Source organism: Carassius auratus, unplaced genomic scaffold (assembly GCF_003368295.1).
Source record: "Carassius auratus strain Wakin unplaced genomic scaffold, ASM336829v1 scaf_tig00017722, whole genome shotgun sequence".
Classification (NCBI taxonomy): domain Eukaryota; kingdom Metazoa; phylum Chordata; class Actinopteri; order Cypriniformes; family Cyprinidae; genus Carassius; species Carassius auratus.
In genome coordinates this window covers 6,537-28,530 of record NW_020524809.1, presented here as the reverse complement: position 1 = coordinate 28,530, position 21,994 = coordinate 6,537, and the positions used below count along the sequence as shown (strand labels likewise).

The 21,994-nt window shown below is 35.5% G+C and overlaps 1 protein-coding gene across 3 annotated transcripts; it reads right to left on the bottom strand.

Annotated features, from left to right (window-relative positions):
• Positions 1-473: 473 nt before the first annotated feature.
• Positions 474-21,887, bottom strand: LOC113075836 (oxysterol-binding protein-related protein 1-like). 3 transcript variants are annotated; one of them, XM_026248497.1, is made up of 29 exons: positions 21,597-21,887; positions 19,992-20,117; positions 19,821-19,906; positions 19,630-19,704; positions 18,322-18,433; positions 18,141-18,226; positions 17,906-18,050; positions 17,573-17,640; positions 17,382-17,426; positions 17,230-17,303; positions 16,542-16,605; positions 16,350-16,451; positions 16,158-16,280; positions 14,278-14,359; positions 14,062-14,168; positions 13,713-13,875; positions 12,145-12,337; positions 10,580-10,655; positions 10,329-10,463; positions 10,018-10,115; positions 9,369-9,551; positions 9,178-9,285; positions 9,002-9,091; positions 8,782-8,908; positions 8,578-8,685; positions 7,850-7,973; positions 7,636-7,726; positions 2,145-2,165; positions 474-1,448 (listed from the first exon to the last, which is right to left on the bottom strand). In XM_026248497.1, the coding sequence occupies exons 2-29, from the start codon at positions 20,113-20,115 to the stop codon at positions 1,346-1,348; spliced, it is 2,913 nt and encodes a 970-aa protein (XP_026104282.1). In that variant the 5' UTR covers positions 20,116-20,117; positions 21,597-21,887; the 3' UTR covers positions 474-1,345. The 3 variants fall into 3 exon arrangements, 2 of the variants coding, with proteins under 2 accessions (XP_026104282.1, XP_026104283.1); XM_026248498.1 differs by lacking the exon at positions 2,145-2,165 and having other exon boundaries at positions 21,597-21,886; XR_003281042.1 differs by lacking the exon at positions 2,145-2,165 and having other exon boundaries at positions 1,391-1,448; positions 8,519-8,685.
• Positions 21,888-21,994: the final 107 nt, after the last annotated feature.

Genomic DNA, 21,994 nt, shown 5'->3' with positions numbered 1-21,994 from the left:
TGATATCTGAATAACTTGAATTGATTTTAGTGGGTGTATATACTGTAAAATTGTTGTGAAACTTTCACCACCTTATTTTCTCGGCCTGTAGCTGTAACGTCTTTCCCACCGTTGAGCTTTAATTCACTACTGTACGTGATTTCCTCTGGTCTCTCTGTCAGTAACCCGAGGCTCAAAACATGTCTTCACTGTGAAACGTGTCAATATTGGATGTTCAGGGTATTTATACCTTGTGAGGACAATAGAATTAGGACATTCCAATAATAAAATAACGAAACTTGCCATTAAACACTGTACGTGAGTTCAATGTGTTCACTGAATTATGATAGTCAAGGTAGTTGTTGGTTACATTTTTGTAAGAGCATATATTGTATAAAATGCTCATAACACTTTTTTTTTTTTTTTAGGTTTTTATTTTTTAGATGTGGATCTAAATACGGTATTGCCTTTTATGCACAGAATTATTCTGTTCATCATCTGTAGACATTTTTATTTTGATAAGAAAATATACACACGTGTACACACAGAAAATAAACTGGTAATGGGTTAAAAGTAGATCCACATCAAGTGGTCATTACAGCTTCATGTTTCTGACCAACTTTATACTTTAAAATTGTAAAAATAGATGAATAACTAACTCATGATAAATACATAATTAAAATAAGATTGTTATATTATGATATAACAAAGCATATTAGTCAATATATTAGGATATATAATATATTCAATATTATATTATATCACCGTGGTGTTAACCACAGAGGCATCTCTCTAAATTAAAATCAACATCACAACAGAAAGAGCAGCAGAAATAGACACACTGTCCTAATACTGTATTGTGTGTGGAGAATAGAAACTCTAAATTGTAAAAAGTATAACACCCAGCAGTTTTTTTAACCACATTCCACACTCAACGCTGTGGGAATTTTCCAACTCAAGAAATGCCAAGTTAATTTTAAGCCAATGAACTGAAAACAAAACGGACTCAGAATTGAGCCTTGGGGGACACCCAAAATCTACCATAGTTAACAAATCTAAAAAAAAAAAAAAAATCATAAGACATTTTTCTTAAGACTAAAACAGAACCATTATTGCTATAACAGTACACTGATATTACTATATCAAGCCCAAATTGTGATTATCATCTCCATGATATGTCACAACCTTTAGTTTCTAAAACCTTTGATTATTACATATGCATATTAGTGAGTTTAAATAAAGTTCTTTCTTGAAACGGTGTATTATTTATGATATCTGAAATGTTTACCTAGCCAACCAGCACAGGGTGCAGTTTTATAGTGACATTATAAGTAGTCTTGACTATACAATTTACAATTCCTGTAGGTCAGTAGATGTCTGGTAATTGGGAATAATCACGGTCCCAGTAACCATTGGAGAACAGCCAGTCCTGAGAGCCGTTGTGTGGATTTGGACCTTGATGAAACCACCTGTTTCAGGCAACGAGAAAAGGCTCAGTTTAGCAGACATGTAATAACACTGATTATAATGGGATTTTTCTAGTTTTGTCACATTGAGTCGCTTGTGGTCAACAGCCAAACATGTGTGAAATTTTTTTTTTTAATTGACCCCCATTAGAATCGTCTCGTTCTTTGTTCAATAGATTCAGTGGAGCATTTGGCTGTAACACTTGAACCAGGTGTAAAGTTTCACCCTGCTCTTGCAGTAGAAGGCCAGAGAGCTCTGTTTACACCATCTTATTCCACATTAAAAATAGATTGTCTAAGGGGGACATAAAAAACAACAACTCATTCCTTTGGTGTGAAGTTTCATTTGCATACGACAAAAAGACTGTCGATAACACTATTACACCATATACTATGTATACATTTAGTGAAATACTAGTATTAAAAGTTCTCTAGTTGTTTTTCATAATAAATTATCACTAATTTTGAATTTAAATAGTCTTTGAAAGCTCACAATGGTGAACCCTTATACACGAAGCAAATGTTTTACTATCATTGTGTATGGGACTATTGTTATGCATGCTGTTCTACCACAAACATCCTGTCTTGTGCTATAATTACAGACTGTGGATAGATCCCAGTCGCTTAAGGCAATTCAATTACGATTATGGAGTGAAACAGTTGAATGCAGAAGACAGAGCAACAAAGCAAGCATCAAACCTGGGGCCAGAGCTGATGTTTCTGCTCACCGCAGCAAAGTCAGAGGACAGATGATAATGGCAGAAGAAATGAAGGGGAAAATGGGGTTAAATGCAAAGGACAGTGTCTAGTGAACCAGGACTAAGAGTGCTGTTAAACATCAATGTGTTACTTAAGTAAATACCATTAAGCTATGAATGAAAGTGGTCTAATAAATTCAGTTAGTCACAAGCAAACCCTAACATCACAAAAAAGTGTTACATGCATAATTTTTTACTGATATTTTATAACATGTTCATCAAAAAACAAAATTAATGATTTTGAAAAGCACTGTTTGAAGGAGATCCCATTTTGATTTATTATGAACAATAACTATAGTAGGGATGGGCGATATCTTACCATTTGCGATATACCGATATTAATTCTCCCCACAATAATAATTAGTCTTTGCACGATAATGATGATAAAACCTAGACCATTTCCCAAATCGCAACCTAAACCCTCACTTTAGTGACATAATGCCGCTTTGAGGGTTGGGTAGAAGTCTGCCGCGGACACAGCAGAAGTGCGTATCAAGGGCGCATAGTAGTTGCAAACGGGGGCGCTCGCGAGCACCCTTCTGAAAGCTAAAATGACAAATGGGACACCCTATGATCTTATGTACAGTGCCCGTAAGGTGACTTGTTCAGTTTACTTAGTTTTGTCGTGGCCACAACATAATAACTCGTGGGAACGTGATAATATATCGTGGCCACGAAATATTAATTTGTGGGAACGTCATATTAACTCGTGGGAACGTCATATGTCGTGGCCACGAGATCATTTTGTCGAGGTAACAATGTTGTGGCCTTCGAGATGGTATGTATTAATTCAAGATAATTAATATTAATTATTAATATTACGCCTTTCGCGTGAGAAGAAGGAACTAAAGTACAAAGGCAACCGCGTCCACATCTTCCCTGATTTCAGTGCCGGCATTGCTCAAAAACGTCGTCAATTTGATGCTATCAAGAAGAAATTCCGAGAACTGAAGATGGAATATTCTCTCCAATATCCTGCCACACTGAGGATTACTGCAGCGGGCAAAGTAATCCTGTTTAAAAGTCCTGGAGATGCCGAGTCCTTTCTTCGGGATTTCGAGGCTCAATCTCAGAATGACTGATTGTTTCGTTTAACCCAGGTAAAATATTATTTGAGTTGACTCTGTTGCTGTTGTCATTTGTGGCATGATAGGCTCACATTTATTGAAGTGAGTCATCTATCTCTCAGGCCGATTAGTTCAATTTTGTTATATTTTGTTATCATATCTTATTTTATTCTTTATGAGATCGGTCAATGTATTCATACATAGCCTACCATCAATGTCTGGAAGTCAGTTTGACTCAGATGATTGTTTGTGAAGGAAAAAGTTATCTAATATTATTTTTTTTTTTTTTTTTTTTTTTCCTCACCTCATGTAATTCAAGTAAAAAACTTAGCAGACTGCATCTGTATTCTGTTATGTTTTGGCCTATTTGGTCTATGATTGTACTCGCGTGCGCTAGAGCGCGTGCGTGTGTGTGTGAGTGTGTGTGTGTATGTTATGCGTGGTTATGTGTATGTTGCTCTTCCAACCCCACCCCAGTCAACCTGTTCTTTCATGCTCTGAATAGTTAACATGGGTAAAGGCTTATTTGTTATCCACCTGAACATAAGAAGTCTGTCACATAAAATTGATCTTTTAAGGGCCTGGCTTGTCTATAATAAACCTAATGTTATCACACTGTCTGAGACCTGGTTGAATAATAATATATTAGATGAGGAAATTAAACTGGATGGTTATGTTCTGTATAGAGCTGATAGGAGCACTCGTGGAGGAGGCGTAGCCACTTATGTCTCTTCAACTTTATTATCTGAGTTAATATCCCCTAAGGAAAATCCTGTATACTTTGAATGTCTTTTCGTTAAAATTAGTTTTCATGTAAACAAACAGTTGATTATAGGGAATATCTACAGACCCCCAAACTCCCCTTCAGAGTCAATACAGTGCATAGGTAATACTATTAAATCTGTGGGTAGCTCAAACGAGATGATTATTCTAGGCGATTTCAATATTAACTGGTTAGAACGGTCATCTATAAATGATAGGAATTATATTGAAAGTTTAAATCTGACCCAACTAATTAGTGAACCAACTCGGGTTGACCATAGATCCAAATCTTTGTTGGATTGGATTTTGGTCACCCACTCTAATAGAATTACTGATTCTGGTGTTCTTTCAGATTGCTTCAGTGATCATTCAATGGTTTTCTGTGTGTGGAAAATTAAATTACTTCGTTTACCACCCAAAGTGATCAGGGTAAGACAGAGCAAATATTTTAACACAGATGTTTTTATCCAAGATTTATTAGATATAAATTGGAATAGGTTTAATCTTATTCCATTTGTTGAGGATGCTTGGAATTTTCTTTATACGGAAGTTCTTAAAGTAATTGATAAACATGCTCCTTGGATATCAATAAAGGTTAAGGGCCGACACTTACCATGGATTGATGCAGACTTATTAAATCTTTTTAAACAAAGAGATAAGGCATGGGACAAGTACCGCCGGTCAAAGGACCCAGTAGATGGGGCAGTATATAAACAATTAAGAAATGCGTGTACGACAAAAACTAGAAATGCTAAATCAAATTACTACAAAAACTCCTTGTCTAATAGTTTAAATAATCCTAAGAAGTTCTGGAAAAGTCTTAATGCATTATTAAACAAGTCCACTAAAACCACTCCTACCAAAATTATAGTTAATGATGAGGTTATCAGTGATCCTTCCGCGGTTACCAATGCCTTCAACCAACATTTCTCCTCTATTTGTAGCTCACAATTTTCTTATTCTTCCTTCTCTAGTTTGGTAGATGAGCCTAACAGTTCCTTTTCATTTGCTACTATAAATCCTACTGACGTTCAACAGGCAATCTCCGAACTAAAGTTAGGTAATGGTACTGATCCTGACGGTCTGGAGATCAAGTTTATCAAGCTTGCGTCTCATGTATTGGCATTTCCCCTATCAGATTTATTTAATTTATCCTTATCCACTTCTGTGGTTCCATTAATGTGGAAATCTGCCAGAGTTACACCAATACATAAGGGTGGTGATGCACTTGATCTCAATAACTATAGACCTATCTCTATCATCAGTAGTATAGCAAAAGTGTTTGAAAAACTAGTATTCAAACAATTATTTAAATATATTAATGAATTCTCTATTTTGTCACCAAATCAATCTGGTTTCAGACCAAACTTTTCTACAACTACTGCTCTTCTAAAATTTACCAACGATGTTTCATCTTCTCTAGATAATAATATGTCAACCGGTGCAATATTCATAGATCTAACTAAGGCTTTTGATATGGTCGATCACTATTTGCTTCTTGACAAATTATATGCAATAGGCCTGTCTAGACACTCTCTTCTTTGGTTTAATTCTTATCTCCATTGTAGAAGTCAGCGTGTTTATGTTAATGGATGTGTATCGCAGTCCTTAATAATGGAGAAAGGTGTTCCCCAAGGCTCCTCATTAGGGCCTCTCTTATTTTCTTTGTTTATTAATGACCTTCCTCTAACTTGCTCAGACTGTTGTATTCATCTATATGCAGATGACACAGTGATTTATACGTCCAATAAGTCTGTTTCTAAGATTCAATCCTCACTGCAAACTAACTTTAATACTATTCAACTTTGGTTCCAATTTAACCATCTCTTATTGAATAAAAAAAAGTCATATAGTATACTCTTCCCCACCAGATCAGCTACACAGAATCAAGCTAACAATTTGTCACTCAGATTTTTAGACGATACTCAACTATTACAAGTTGATGAACTTAAATATTTGGGCATATGGCTTGACTCACAACTCTCTTTTAGATGTCATATCAATTCTGTTGTAAAAAAGATTAATTGTAACTTGCGAATATTGTTTCGCTCTATTAACTGTTTTACTCAAAGGATTAGGTTACGAATTGTGTCGCAGTTAATATTTCCCATACTAGACTATGCGGATGTTGTTTATCAAAACACCTCAGAAACAAACTTGAAAGTATTGAATGTTATTTTCAATAATATATGTAGATTTGTGCTAAGATGCCCATTTACCACTCATCACTGTGAAATGTATGACTCACTGAAATTATTGTCACTAAAGGCCAGAAGACAGTATCATTGGTATCAGGTCATTTTTAAATGTGTGCATTATGATTATCCTTCTTACCTAAAGGAATACTTAATTCCCTATAGACCCAGCTATAGATTAAGACACACTGAATATTTCTTCTTTACTGTGCCCAATATTCTCAAGGAGAGTGGTAGACGTGCATTTAAATTTAAAGCCCCTTCAGAATGGAATAGTCTGCCAGGGTCTCTAAGATCAATTACTTCCCTGTGTTCCTTCAAAACATCTCTTTTTGTTTACCTGCAAGCAAATTGTTGCTGTAAATGTTTTCCTCATTTTTGACGTTTTTTTTTTTTTTTTTTTTCTCTTTTTTTATTATTTCTTTAAATGTGATTATGGGTTTAGGTGTGCGAATGTATACATATTTAAGATACATATGTCCTATCCTTGTACTGTCATTCCATATTTATATGTATGAGGGGCGGATGAGGTGGGATGAGGGAGAGCTTTTGTGTGTATGAATGTATATGTGCTGTATTATTTCTATGTTGTCTCGAGGACCCCCTTGAAAACGAGATGCTTCATCTCAAGGGGTTATCCTCAACAATAAAATTTCAAAATAAAATATTAATGAATCCATCTCTGATAATCCCGGGTAGCTATGGTCACGCAGGTTTGTTTACGCATTAAAATTGTTCCCTCAACATAGCATCTCGAGGCCACGACATATCACGTTCCCGTGAGTTTTGTCGTGGCCATGACAAAACTAAGTAAACCGAACAAGTCACCTTACAGGCACCATACTTATGGATCCTAGTTATTGACATATTTCTGTGGTTGACTGTGCGGAGTGACATGGCGAAAGGCAGGCGTGAAATCGAGGAGAAAAATATGCATATATAAATATGCTTTATTCTTATAAAAATACCCATGATGGATTGAAGAATACAAATAAACCGTTGTGTTTTTATTGTCCTTATGTTTGATCAGTTTAACTATTTCCGTCTTTCAGTTTTTCTCATCTATGCTGATGGCTGGAAGCCTTTGTCCATATTAGGGATTTCCAGGAACACCATCAGTTCAATTACGTTACTATTTTAGTTTATGAGCGAGGGCACCCTTTGGCTTCAAGTATGAATGAAACCGACATTACATTTACATGTACAGTAAAGAGACCACCTATCTAAAGAAACAGGAGTTTTTTATCTCTCATTGGAGGCATATGAATAATCATCAATATCATTATCCCAATAAATACCAGAAAATATTGTGATTTAGTTTTAAGTCCATATCGCCCATCCCTAAACTGTAGTAACTTTTTGAAAACGCAAACCCAGCAAAATGTGAAAATATGCAATATTTATGCACCTCATCTTCCAATCATCATCCGACTTAGAGCGGTTCTTACGTGCCGCCCTCTGTTTCTCCTCCAATCTCTTCTTCTCCTCGCTGGCCAGGTCTAAGAAGTTCAAAACAGAAAGTTATTCAACCTCTAAATATTTAAATGCAGCTCATTTGTGGTAGGTTCAAAGGATATAAAGTATGACTAAGAAATATCATCATTATGGAAACAAACACACACCAATATCTCCGTTCTCCATGGCTCGAATGTCAGGCCTCAGTCTGCTGTCAGTTTTTGGGATGACCGCTTCAATCTCTTTGTCCAGCTCATTGAGCTGCATTGCAAATGTAGTGAAGTTGTACATCTGTTTTATGCAAATAAAACCAAATTACAGATAAGTGGAAAATTCAGTTAGATTTCAAAGGATTCAAAAATTGATAGAACTTTTTTACCACAAAAAAAAAAAAAAAACTCATCCCTCGTTTTCTTTCTTGGAGGTCACGGTGACACACTTACAATGAGGCAATTTTTGCAGCATACAATTTATAAAATTAACCATACATTTTTTATTTTACACACAAAAGGTATATAATTTTTTTTTTAATCCTGTAAACACCTATTCTGCTAATGTGTTGTGGCATGTGTACTGAAATGGTGATTATTTTAACGTTTACAAATTCTACCCTTAAAACTTCTGTATTATTTGAGCTGTATTAAATTTTCTTAACTTAACATTAGTCATTTTAGGGTTCACGGTGATGTCATGATGCCAAAGTTGAAAAATGAACACAAAAATTTTACTTTTTTTTTTTTAAATCATGCAAACTCTCACATTGTTAAGCTCTTGTTGCTATAAAATTTAAACTGATTATTTTGAAGTGCCATTCACTTCCATTGCAAGTGCCTCACCGTAACCCAGATTTTTCTGGGACAAGGTTTCCCAGAGCTTCAACTAAACTGGAACGGACCTGGGCAGAGTTTTCTGGTCTAGGTGCTATTCTCCAGAGCAACTGACTTCCTGGGATAACCTCTAGTGAATCTCCACCTAGCTGAGGTGTTTCTTCTGCGTCTGATGTCTGAGAAACACCAAGCAAACCGTTATAAACCATACAGTATATCACTCTCATTTAAACCTATCTCGACTTATGTTGGATGAAAACTTTCAGAATAACCTGTTTACTGCTTTTCTTGTCTTCTGATGCTTTCTTATCATTCTTCCTGTGAGTTTCAAATGAAGCTGGGTCAACTATGTACATGCATTCCGTCCATTTCCCATAAAGATTGTACACTTTCTTTTTGCTGCATGGAAATACACAAATAATCAATGTAAAATAGCAATGTGGCGATGGCGGGAATATTTAACATGGATAAGTTAAACTCCAAACAGCTTACCTCTTGTCCAGGATGTAGCCTTCAACCTTATGTAATTCCTTCCCAAACAGCCCACACGGTTTGAAACTCAGACAGCATTTTTCACCAGTTCTGTTGGCAAATATCAGTCAAAAGAGCCACATAAGTAAAGTTTAAGTTAAACCAGAACTAATACATTTACAGATGCTTGTTGACACCTGTGGTTGATAACCTCCACACTGCCGTACTGTTCGATCCACAGCTGTCCAACGATGATGTTGTGGACACAGCACGTGGGGTTGGTCCATGTGTATGCCTCATTATGCCTGCAACGAGTTTATTATTTGACAATGGGTTTCAAACAAATGGATATTAGTAAAGTGCCATCGCACAGAGAGCAGACGCTTACTTGGGAAGTTCTAGAGTGATGATGCCCTTAGGTTCGGCCTCCACGCTTTTGCCCCAGAACTTGAGTTTGGGGTAGATAGAGCCATGAAACACAAAGTCCTTCTGCAAACCCTCTGCGTGGAAGGCGCTGACGGGAGGATGGTGGCTCACTTGTTCTGATATCAGCCGGAAACCAAGATCATCCCTGAAGGTTGAGGAAAAAACATGGTAACTAAGCCCAAGAGCACAACACATTGATGTATTGATATTCACGCGATGAGTGTGATTTTATGCTAATGCTATCAAACTAACAAAATTCACACTTGCAATGTTAACGATAATGCTAATCCAAATGCTAACAAATGAAAATTAAAACATTAAATTTACATTAAAGGTGTGTTCACATTAGCAAAATTTCACCCGTCCATTGTCAATAGTGTAGCACTGTATGAAGCACAACTTACACAGAAGTCACTTTGAAAAGCAAGCATCTGTTGTCAATATGCATGACTGAATCTGTTATGAAATCTGTGTGGGGAAATCTTTCACCTTCGGCTGAATTACTACTGAAATGACTGGATTTCACCCGCAAACAATAACCAAACGTCAAAAATTGGGACTGCACCTGAATGCTAACAAATTTGCATTCAGACAGGGTTGGGATTTCTCACCTGACTAACTCGTACGTTTCTCCTAGCAGGGGGTTGAAGGGTTTACCCGTCCTTTCCCACTGAGATGCCACAGCTGATACGGCAAACGCGGCCACACACTTGATAGAAGACACCTTTTTTATTAGACTGAATATCTAATATAAAATCATTCATTTAATTAACTAAATTCAACTACTATTTCAGGTCAGAAAATGTGAAAACTGGCCATATTGAGAGTTAGCAGATTAATTGGCCATATTTCATTGTTATTTGGCATGTGAGGGGTTTCGCTGGTGTGTTCAGATACTTCAGGTAAATTGTTTTTTTTTTACCTTCATTCTCTCAATAGAGTCGTCTGAAGCATTAGCCTGATGGATGAGGTACGTGTGCTCCATATATTCTGTTAATCTTTGTAGAAAGCTCAGCGGCTCATTAAAAATAACAGGCATGGTGATCTTAGACAGCTCCTAAAAGAGAGATGAAATCAATCATATGGATATGGCGCTTAAGTGTTTTGATTGAAAAAGACACTGTCTTAAAGTAAAAGAGCAAGTGAAAGGTTACACAATGGTAAAAAGCTCACCATCCCAATGCACTTCCTCAGTATGCTCCAGATGCTGAAGTCATTTCTGGAGAACATGGGCGCTGGTAAACTTGTCCTGTGGAATAATTAAAGGTAAGTAACTTGAGTTGTGCCTTGTCAGCTTCTGAAAAATGTCTGTTTAGATTAAGAAACCACTAATATATTTTTATATATAAAAGCTGTTTCCATGTTAACCGTTTCTGCTGTTGTCATGCAGACGGAACACGTCTAGACTAGTGTTATCTGACAGGTAACAGAGGCTTTATATCTTATTCAGTAAAACAGGGCCAGTGTCCCGATCAGTTTCAAAGTGCTCAAGATACACAGAAACCTGCTCTTTTTATACTGTACCTGCTGAATATAAACATAAGATGTGGTGTAGTTAATTGTTGCTTTTTCTGCTCGTTATAAAGTATTAATATACAAACAATAAAAGGATATATATATATATATATATATAAATTTAAATGTATGCATTTAGTAGACACTTTTATCCAAAGCGACTTACAGTGCATTCAGGCTATCAATTTTTACCTATCATGTGTTCCCGGGGAATCAAACTCCCAACCTTGCGCTTGAAACGCAATGCTCTACCACTTGAGCTACAGGAACACTAAATATATACTTTTTTATATATATATATATATATATATATATATATATATAAAATTATTTATATATTCAGCTTGCTGATATAAAAAATGTAATGCAAAATAATATTATATTTTAAGTAATTTTTTTCATATTTATGAAATGTATATAACAATAAAATACTGTACGCTAAATTATTTTATTATATATTTCAAGAAAATAAAAAATATATTTTAAACAATTATAAAATACAACATTATGTTCATGTATTATATACATGTTGTATTTTCTAAATATAATTTGATAAAATAGTTACCCAGATGTGCAATAAAAATAAGTCTCTTTGATCAGATCATATATACATAAAAAATTATGTAAATAAATTATAAAAAAAAAAAAAAATTGTGTGTGTATATACAAAAACCCATTTTTTATTATATTTTATTGCATGAACCTGCATTTTCTAAATACAATATTATAATACAGAGTTATCCAGTAAATAAAGTTAACTCCGTGATCTGCTGCGAAGTCAGTCAACTACAAGTCAATGGGCTGTCAATCAACATGCCGAGCCTTAAAAGTTCAAATTACAGCATTAAACTCGGCTGCCTCATCAATCTTTTACCATTTCATTATGAGTGCGCCTCTTCTGGCCTCGGCTCGCTAAATTATTTACCATGAGATACAAACCAAAACAAAACACAGAGAAGTTGCGTGTAAGAAACTAGACAAATAACAACAAAGTGACACTGAAAAACAAACTGGGTTGAATGTTACGTCTGAGACAAAAATGATTTATACACTTGTATGTTTAATTGTACAAGTTTGTTTTTTATTTAAAACCCACTGGGAATTTCCAGATGCTTTGCGTTTTTAACTTTCTTATTTAAAAAAACTAAATATTTAGTTAATGTTGTTATGCAAGAAATATCCAGTACAAAATAGTTCGTAGTTTGCGTTTTAGGCGTTCCCACCTGTATTTCTTCACTCCGTTAACACTGGCCACCTCATCGTCGTCCTCTTCCTCTCCACGACGGTCTTCCCGGGACATCCTGCCGCTGAGATGACTCGAGATGCTGCAGAAGAGCTCGGAATTGAAGTCCTCTCCGTCTTCGTACGAATGGGTAGCTGTTTCACAACTGCTCAGCACAGGCTCACAGTCTGAATCTGCGGCGACCGAGCACAAACAGACATGGCTTAGACGGACAATGAGCGACTGACGGCGACGGGCTCTCGCAGGAAACCTGAGCAGGGGATCGGGTGGCGATTAATGGAATCACACAGACGGAAGTGACAGGACACGTCCCTGAGAAAGGTGCCACATACTTATGAAGTTTAATCTGAAGATTTCCTTGTAAACTGTAACAGTATTTACACTGCAGGCTCTGATATGGCTGACAAGTTGCACATGGACTCATGGTGACCGTGTAATTATATCGGACAACATGGATATCACATTAAAAAATTCAATCTATGCATTTATCAACTTGGCCTGAAAACTCAAAAAACTTTATTTTACAAAAGTGAGATTGTTGAGCCTTGGTGCTTATGAGGTTTTAATTCAGTAGTTTTCTGATCACATTCTCTGTAAATTTTCTGTCACTCTACTGTTTATTCAGTAGGGAAATGGTCCAAAAATTTTGCATATTTTATGATGCCAATGCAATTTTTACAAATAAAAAATGTTCTCAACTTATATCGGATTACATTTAAATTATATCCCTTCACTCTCTAAAACTATATCTGCACAATTAAAAAGGCAAAAGGCCACATGTAAATAATGTAATTATTCAAAAAGTGTGGGGCATCTCTCTAATGCTCATTTATCTGGTCAAAAATAGTTAAAAACAATAAAACTGTAAAATATAATTACAATTCAAAATAACTATTTTCTATATGAAAATATGGTCACACTTTATTTTAGGGTCCAATTCTCACTATTAACTAACCATTAACTATTACTTTTGCCTCCATTAACTCCTTATGTGCTGCTTATTAATAGTTTATAAGGTATTTGTTAAGTTTAGGGTATTGGGTAGGATTATGGATGTCATGCATTATATGTACTTTATAAGCACTAATAAACAGACAATATGTTAATAATAGACATGCTAATAAGCAAGTAGTTATTAGTGTGAATTGGACCCTATACTAAAGTGTTACCGAAAATATTTTTTAAAGTAGATTTTTTTCAGCATCATTACTGCAGTCTTCAGTGTCACATGATCCTTCAGAAATTATTCTAAAATGATGATCTGCTGCTCAATAAACATTTCTTATTACGAATGTTGAAAACAGTTGTCTTGCTTAATAATTGTGGAAAAAAACTTTTTCAGGATTGTTTGAGGAGTAGAAAGTTAAAAATGACAGAATTGAATTGAAATACAAATCCTTTTGTAACATTATAAACGTCTTTACTGTCACCTTTGATTGATTTAATACACCCTTGATAAATAAAAGTAGCAATGTCTTTCAAAAACCACCCCCAAATGTTTGAGCTGAAGTGTTTGCGGGGTTGGCTGTTACTCTCAAGCTTACGAACCCGACAGAGCGTCGTGGAACTCGTCTTCGCTGAGGACGCTGCGGGGCGACGAGCCTTTAACCACCGACTGCTCCAGCTCATGATGTTCAGTGGCCAGCGTCTGCAGAGCCTCCGACAGGATCTTATTCTTCTCCAGCTCCTGCTCCAGTTTCAAACTGCGTGCCTGGAAAAACACAGGCACACTTTAAAATTCATTATATAAAGACATGTTTTATACTTTCAGTGTATTTGGGACCATTAACAATGATTCTACCTGTTGTTTTGTCTTTTTTAAAAAGAGATTTTGGGGGCTTTATTTGACAAATATATCAACATTTTTGAATGGATGTGCAATGAAATAGGGACATACTCCTTCCTGTTTGGAAAAAAGCCCTAGACACTGGTGCAGTGAGGAGCAGGTTTCACTGGAGGCTTCACAGACCTCCTTCAGCTTCTGAACAACTGCTGCAGGGACTCCTGCAAGAATATTAAAATGCACTGCGGCTTTAAAAAACTAAACAAAAAAAAACAGGTCTGTATATGTGGTTTCGGCCAATCAGAGGCAGCGGTTGACTCAAAACCTTACGTTCTGCCAGGCCATCTTCTTTCACCATGGACAGGAGAGCCAACACCTCCGTCTCCAGTTTCTGATGGCAAGCCTCGGCCCGCTGTCACACGAAAGAGGAACAAGATGGATATTATGAAAGAGAAATGTTAAGACTGTAAGAAAGGGTCAGGGTTAGTCAACTTCACCACTTCCCGCGGTTAGAGCGAAAAGGGAAGTCAGAGCTCATTTTTCTTTGAACTGCAGAAAATATGAGCATGAGACACACGGTCTATTTATAGTTCATTTTTATGGCACAAAAGTTAATTAATTAATTATCATGTAATAATGTAGACAACAGCTCAATCATTTTCTGCTAATAATATTATTAATTAAATTATGCAGTGTATTTATGGTATATAGTCTTATAGTGCACTATATATATATATATATGTATATATATATAAATAAATAAATAAAAATACATATAGATATATATATATATATATATAAATAAATAAATATGAACAACTAAATAAAATGAATAATTGAAACGTATGTATTTATTTTTATTCATTTTAACTTTAGCATTAGATAACCTCATTCTATGTACTTAGAAAATGTTGGTTATATATATATATATATATATATATATATATATATATATATATATATATATATATATAAAAGTTGTATACACACAAATTAAATTTATCTTTGTAATTGTTTCGGTGAATCATACAACCTTTTTCTGCTGAAAGATCATTATGTCACATGATGAACAGCTATGGATCCTCATAGAAGAGGAAGGAAGAGCGGCCATGTGCATTAGAGTTGTGACGTTCGCGAACGAACCGATTCTTTTGAACGGCTCATAAACATGAACGATGGGAGCCGAGTCGCGACTGGAGAGGAGCCGTTCTTTCTATCGTTCTTTTTTCCTATGCGTGTTCATACAAATGAGCTCCGCCAGGAGACAGAACAGTTATAGGGGGAGGGGCGCACCCAGCGCAGGCCAACCCTTTATAGCGTGATGATATTAGTTATTAGTTGTGCATGCATTTACATTGCATTTTGTGTTCATTTTTAAACTTATTTTAAAATCATTAAAAATGTTCTTTTGTGATACTGTACTTGTATAGAAATGTTTCACTAAAAGCTGTTTTCCACAGACATTCATTGCAGCCCACTTTGTTATTGTTCATTGACTTGAAGGGGCTGATGTCCTATTTGCAAAGTTTACAGTAGTAATAGTATGTAGTATGTAGACATTTCCATTTTATTTATTCTAATTTTATCTACTTAAAAAAAAAATTAGTTTTCTATCAAAATGTTCTTGTGTGATAACAATGTTCTTGTGTGGAAGTGTTTGTAGTAAAAGCTGTTTTGCACAGAAATTCATTGCAGCCGGCTTTGTTTTTTATGTTTATTTGTGAGTAGGTATTGTATGAATAACATAAGTCAACGTAGTTTTACACACACACACACACTTTGTACTAAAGGTAAATCAAAATAATGATGTCACTGTCTAAGCAGAGGGATTTGTGCAACCCTATGGAATATAGTCGACACATGAGAAATGAGGTAATAATCAATATTTCAGAATAATTCAAACTCAGATATTGGTGTGTGATATCTGAGCTTTAATTATTTGACTACAAATCTCACCTCATAATACCTCCCAGTGATTATTTCCAGGATAAACTGAGATGCTCCCAAGCTGGCTTCTTAAAACTGACTAAATATTTAAAAAGAGCCAAAAGAGCCATTCTTTTGAACGGCTCTTTGAAAGGAACGGATCGCGAAGATCCGGATCCCCTCAAAGAGCCATAAATCCCATCACTAATGTGCATTCTGTCAGCTGATGTGACAGTCAAGAAACAGTTTCATTAATAAACTAAGATCCCGATGTGAATTCTCACCTGAAGGGAGTCAGAAAGCTCATGTACAGACACAACGTTGTCTTCCTCTTCCTCGCTCTCTGGGTCCTGTGAGCAGTAATGAGTGCTAAAGGCTGAATGTTCCTCTATGGCCTCAAGCCACCTCTGAAAAATAACACACACATTCATACACATTCCAGTCTAATCTAACCACAGAGCTGAAAGAAATCTCACTTCTCTGGTAGATTCGGGGTCGTTCGTCTGTGACACTTTGAAATGGTGAACAGTGTTGTCAAAGCACCGGACTGTGAAATAGCAGTTATCTTTCGCTTTAATCTGAAAGTTAGAAAGAAAAGCAGTTTGGGAAATCCTGTTAACTATCCCACAAAACATGAATCAGCATTTTGTTCATCAAATTAATCTTACCATGCTCTGCGCTTGTGTTAGCGGTTTGCAACCTTGCCGGTGAGTGTTTGAATCTGCATCTGACCTTGAGGAGTTAAAAAAAAAATAAAAAATATTTATTTTGAAACATTATTTTTGGGGGTAATTTTCCTTTCATTAAAAAGTTTTATATATTATGCCCTTGATGAGTTACAATACAATATTTTTTTTCTTTCATTTTAGCTATTTATTTATCATTACATTTTAATATCTATTGTATCCTTGATGGTTTAAAATTTTTTGAAACTTTACAATAAAAATCTCAGTTTCCAATATTTCTTTCTTCGAATTTTACTAAATTAGTCTTTAATTTCAGAAATTTTACGTTCATATTTTATTATATATTATGATACTATATACTGTATATATACACATTATGAGCTAAAAAGGATTTTAAAACAAATTCTGTAGCTTTTGCAAAAAAAGTCTTTAAGCAATTTTCTTAACATTGCATTTAAGTAAAAAATTTTGGAATATTTACAATTTTACCGTATTTATTTTCTTCAAATATGATTTTTTTTTGTTTTTGTTTTACAGCATTTATCTCTGTACATTTTACAAAATAAGTCTTTAATTGCAGTAATTTTACTATCATTACATTCTATTATTTATTATACATATATTTCAATTATTACAGCATCACATTTGGGGAATAGAGGCAGATACTCACTGTTTAGGGTACCATGACAAGACTCCATCCTGAAGAACTACCCAGTAGGAGCGCCAGCCAAAAAACCTCGAGCTCTGAAATAAAAATAGAAAAGTAAATTGAAAAATATTCCAAATCTGTCTACTATAGTTATAGATTTTGATAAAGCATACCTTCCAAAGAGGCCCCTCAAACATTTTAACATGTCGCGTCATGCCCTACAGGAGGAAAGTGTCATAACAATAAAACCAAATTCACAAAAAAAAACCTACACCATCGTAAATAAGTGTCAAAACATCAGCGTTATGATATGGTGATATTTTTTAATTACATGTATTTGAACTGTCGAATTAATTGAACCTACTTTCATAACATTTCCTGTAATGATCTGCTTCATTTCTGCATCGTTAGCCAAATCAAAAACAGTCTGATCTAAAAGCAAATGAGAAACAAAAATGCTAAAATTAATCAACATGTATCAGGCAACCACAAAAAGTCAGAGGTCAATCAACAAAAAAAAAATGCATTGTTATATATAAATTTGTAGATGTGCTAAAATAGTAAAAATACGACTAAGACCGTAACGAAACTACAACATCAATAACAACATCGAATTGCGAAAATACTGACTTGGCGACAAACACAGCAGTGTTGAATGCTTTGAAAAGCGACGCTACTATAAGGAGGAGCTCACTACCGATTTTGTTCTTGATGTTGGGGTTGGCCTTGTGCTGAAGGAGCTTGACGGCGCACTGTTTCTGGCCTCTGTAAGCGGCGCAGTGCAGCGGCGTGTTGCCCAACAAGTCTGTACAGCTTATGTTTGGGGGTTTCTTCATGTTTAGCTACACGAGGAACAAGAAGATCAGACCTCACAACTGCTCAAAGGGGTTTAGTGACAACAACAAGTTCTGCAAAGTAGTTAGCAAGGTTACCAGTCTTGTGAGGGTAGACAAGGCTCCTTCCCGCGCCGCCTCAAGCAGCTGCTCCTCTAGTTTCCTCTCTTCAGTCCGCTCAGCAGCTACAAGGTCAGAAATTGAATGCTAGTGATTTAGCAATCATTCTGCGGACTTTATCCAAAATAAATACGATTTCATGCACTTTCAGCACGCTTACCCTCCAACATGCTTTTAATCTCAGCACTCTGGGTAATGTCTTTAGGTATCTGGGCCATGCCGTTGATGACAGAAGCGCAAGCGTCATACTGAAGAAGCAACATTACAACCTCCTAAACCACAAAACTAGCATTCAGTATCCAATCAGTATTAACATTCAGGTGAGTAGTTACTATATCAGGGATTTAAAGGGATATAAAGGGAATTTTGTCATTAATCACTTTACCCCCATGTCGTTCCAAACCCGTAAAAGCTTTGTTCGTCTTCAGAACACAATTTAAGATATTTTGGATGATTATAATGTTATAACGTATGCAGATTGCGTTCAGCGGATGTTTTCCAAAACGGCGCAATGGTGATGTGGATTTGTTGTTGTTTTCCTCGCATACATAAAGTATTCTCGTCGCTTCATAACGTTACGGTTGAACCACTGATGGCAGATGGACTATTCGGACGACGTCTTTCAAACTTTTCTAGACCTTGACAGTGTCATTTATTTGTCGGTCTATGGGACAGTCACAAGCCTCCTGGTTTTCTTTCAAAATATATTAAATTGTGTTCTGAAGACGAACTAAGCTTTTACGGGTTTGGAACTAAATCGGGGTAAGTAATTGATGAATAAATTAAAATTTTAGTGTGGAATATCCCTTTAAGGCTATACACGCTCATATGGCTCAAAAGTATAGCACTTCATCGAGATTGCCCAAAAATGCCTTTTATGACTCTGCTAACCGCTAACCGATAGCCAATGTATTACTTGACATAAAATAAATTAAATAAAATAAATTATATATTAAATAAAATACATTATATTAAATAAAAACGTATATATCAAGTCAAGTCAGCTTTATTGTCAATTCTTCCACATGTAGAGTACAGTAGTAAAAATCTAAATCAAATATAAAATGTAAGATAAAACTATACAATAAGGGCATGTAAAAAAAAAAGACTTATAATACAAATAAAAATAAAGTTAAATAAAGCAGTGCAAGGCACATGGCAGATAGATTGCCAAAGCAACATTTCTAATTTTGATTTACTGTGTTTAGTTATCTGTTGATTTGTTTAAAATTATAAGTTGATTTGTGATTTCCGAGGTTGCAAATTTATTTTATATCTTTAATTTAAAACATTACTTACCTGTAAAAAACATTTACAATGATCAAATCCATTCAGGAAACAAATGTTCCTTAATATCATTGTTGGTTGCATTTCTTTCTTCTTTTTTTTATATTAGTCAAACTGATTATCAGTCTATCATCAAAAGCTTATATCTCAGTGCATGAACAAGTATGACAGTAAAACATACTTTTCTCCCGGTGAATGCTGCTTTATGGAGAGGTGTGTCTCCGACATTATTTGGCAAATTGGCATCTGCTCCATTCTGTAAGAAGCACAGATGAGCAACAACTAGACATTAAAAAAACAAGCGCTAATTCTACTTGGAAACATACCAGGGCACACATATATGAGAATATAAAAAGCGGAGATGTTCAATACCTTCAGTAATGTCTCAACAACATCTTTGTGCCCAAAGTAGCAGGCCAGATGAAGAGGAGTCCAGCCATGATTAGATTTGCTTTTGCCTGAAACAATGCAACGCTGTTAATAGTACTCCAATATGTCTGGAAACATTCGAGTTATCAATAGAAACCTAATGAGGTGTTCTACCCTTGCAGTTGATGTCGATTTTGGCCTCCTCCTTTATCTTGGACATCAAAAGCTTCCGGATTCCTTCTAGGTTCCCGTTCCTGGCATCCCTGAGGAACTGCTCCTCCGGGTCCAGCTCCTCCATGACTTCATGAACAATTAAAAACATAACATTCAAACAAAACCGTAAATCAGAGCCTCGAGTAACCGTGTAAGTGTATTAAAAAGCCATGTAATATTCCAGGAAACATATAAATGTAGACTGAAACAAATGCCATGTGACTTCCTTGTTTAGACTGGAAGAAAACATTTAAAAGCCGTAAACGGAGCAGAACCTATTAGTGACATCATCAGAAATGCCCTTATAATAAAGGTCTGGTGAAAAAGCACCAAAGAAAACCAGACAATAATTAATTCTAAGCAGGTTAACCCTATATAGCCTAGTGTATCATATTTGAAATTGATATTTGTAAGGCCTTTAAATTATCAACATAAAACTACATGCATTCTACTTCTACATACTTTTTTAAGCAAGTAAAAGGCATTTTATTAAAATGTCCATTCTATAAACTTATTTCAGCCCATGATACATTCTGTGAAATCTGGTTTGACATTCACGGCGTAAATGTAAGAGACACTTAGCGACATTTCAAGATCGAATTTGAACACTTGATGGACTGAAGCAACTTCGGTTTACTTAAATATCCATAAATCATGTTAAAAAGCGAGGATAAAAAATTATGCATCACATTTTTCGAAGAACATGTATTCATTCATCTCTCAATCATCTTTGCATTGCATTGCATTGCATTATGACTTTACAGGGTTAATATGTCGGCCACTGATGCAACCAGGCAGGAAAACAAATGTCTTTGTATGCAGATTAACCGTTTGGTAAAGCATAAAGCTTTTGTTTGTGCTGAATGTAGGTCCGTATGCTAAAAGAAAGATGTAATATATAGGTTTAAGAGCCAAACTTAGACTAACACACAACTTAAGTGAATAAAAATAGGTTAAAAATCATCGTGCACTTAAGTGTTTCCACTATCACCAAATACATTTGAGCGAACTGTCAATCATTTCCTGGAAAGAAATAGTTAAGTTACACCACAAAGTTATGAAAGCGCGGTGCTTTTCTACGGTTGTAAATGACTTGAAAGTTAATGGAAGATAAACTTCAGCAGTAAATAACAAAGTAAAGTCGACTGTCATTTAACTTTCTGACCTCTCAAGCCTTGATACAAACTTGTCTGAGCACAACATCACCACCAGGACTGTTCAACTTGATCAACCTGTCTGCATTTGATTGCTTTCTATCTGTCAGAGCATTGACTTCACAGGAACTGAGAGTTAAACCGATAAAACTAGCTGAAGAGCATCGAAGATAGTTTCTATTCATTTAATCTTTAAGTCCATTTACTTGCAAATATCGGAGGTCTCCATCAGGATGTGGGTTTATTGGTCATGAGCTGCAGTCAAAAATAAAATGCAAAATAAAACAAATAATAAAATCCAAATGATTTACAAAAATCACTGTGTGTGTGTGTAAACCGCTCTAAACATGTCAAACATAACTTATAAATATTTTTGCATAAGTTCTAACTTATAAAATATATAAAGACTTGCCTGTTTTTAAAAGTTAAAGCATGACTTGAGGTTCGAGACGCGCTGACATCCTTGCTGCAGATCACTCCGCAATAAAAAACATAAATTATTTCAACAAATGATTTCCATGAACTGCTTTATCATAGAGTTGACAGAGCATGCGATGCACTCTTCCCGTTTGAGAGACTCACACTCACACACGAGAGTCTTTGCTAATAGTGCAAAGTTCTTCACAAGCATCTTTAACAAACATCTTACAATTTGCTGTGCAACTCCACACAGACTGCGCGCTAACTAACATCACAAGGCGATATGGAAATAAACAGCTGACTGACAACACGCGTGATGACGATGCACATCCGGTTTGGATGACCGTAAACAGCCAACTTCTACTACTAGTACTACTACTAATAATAATA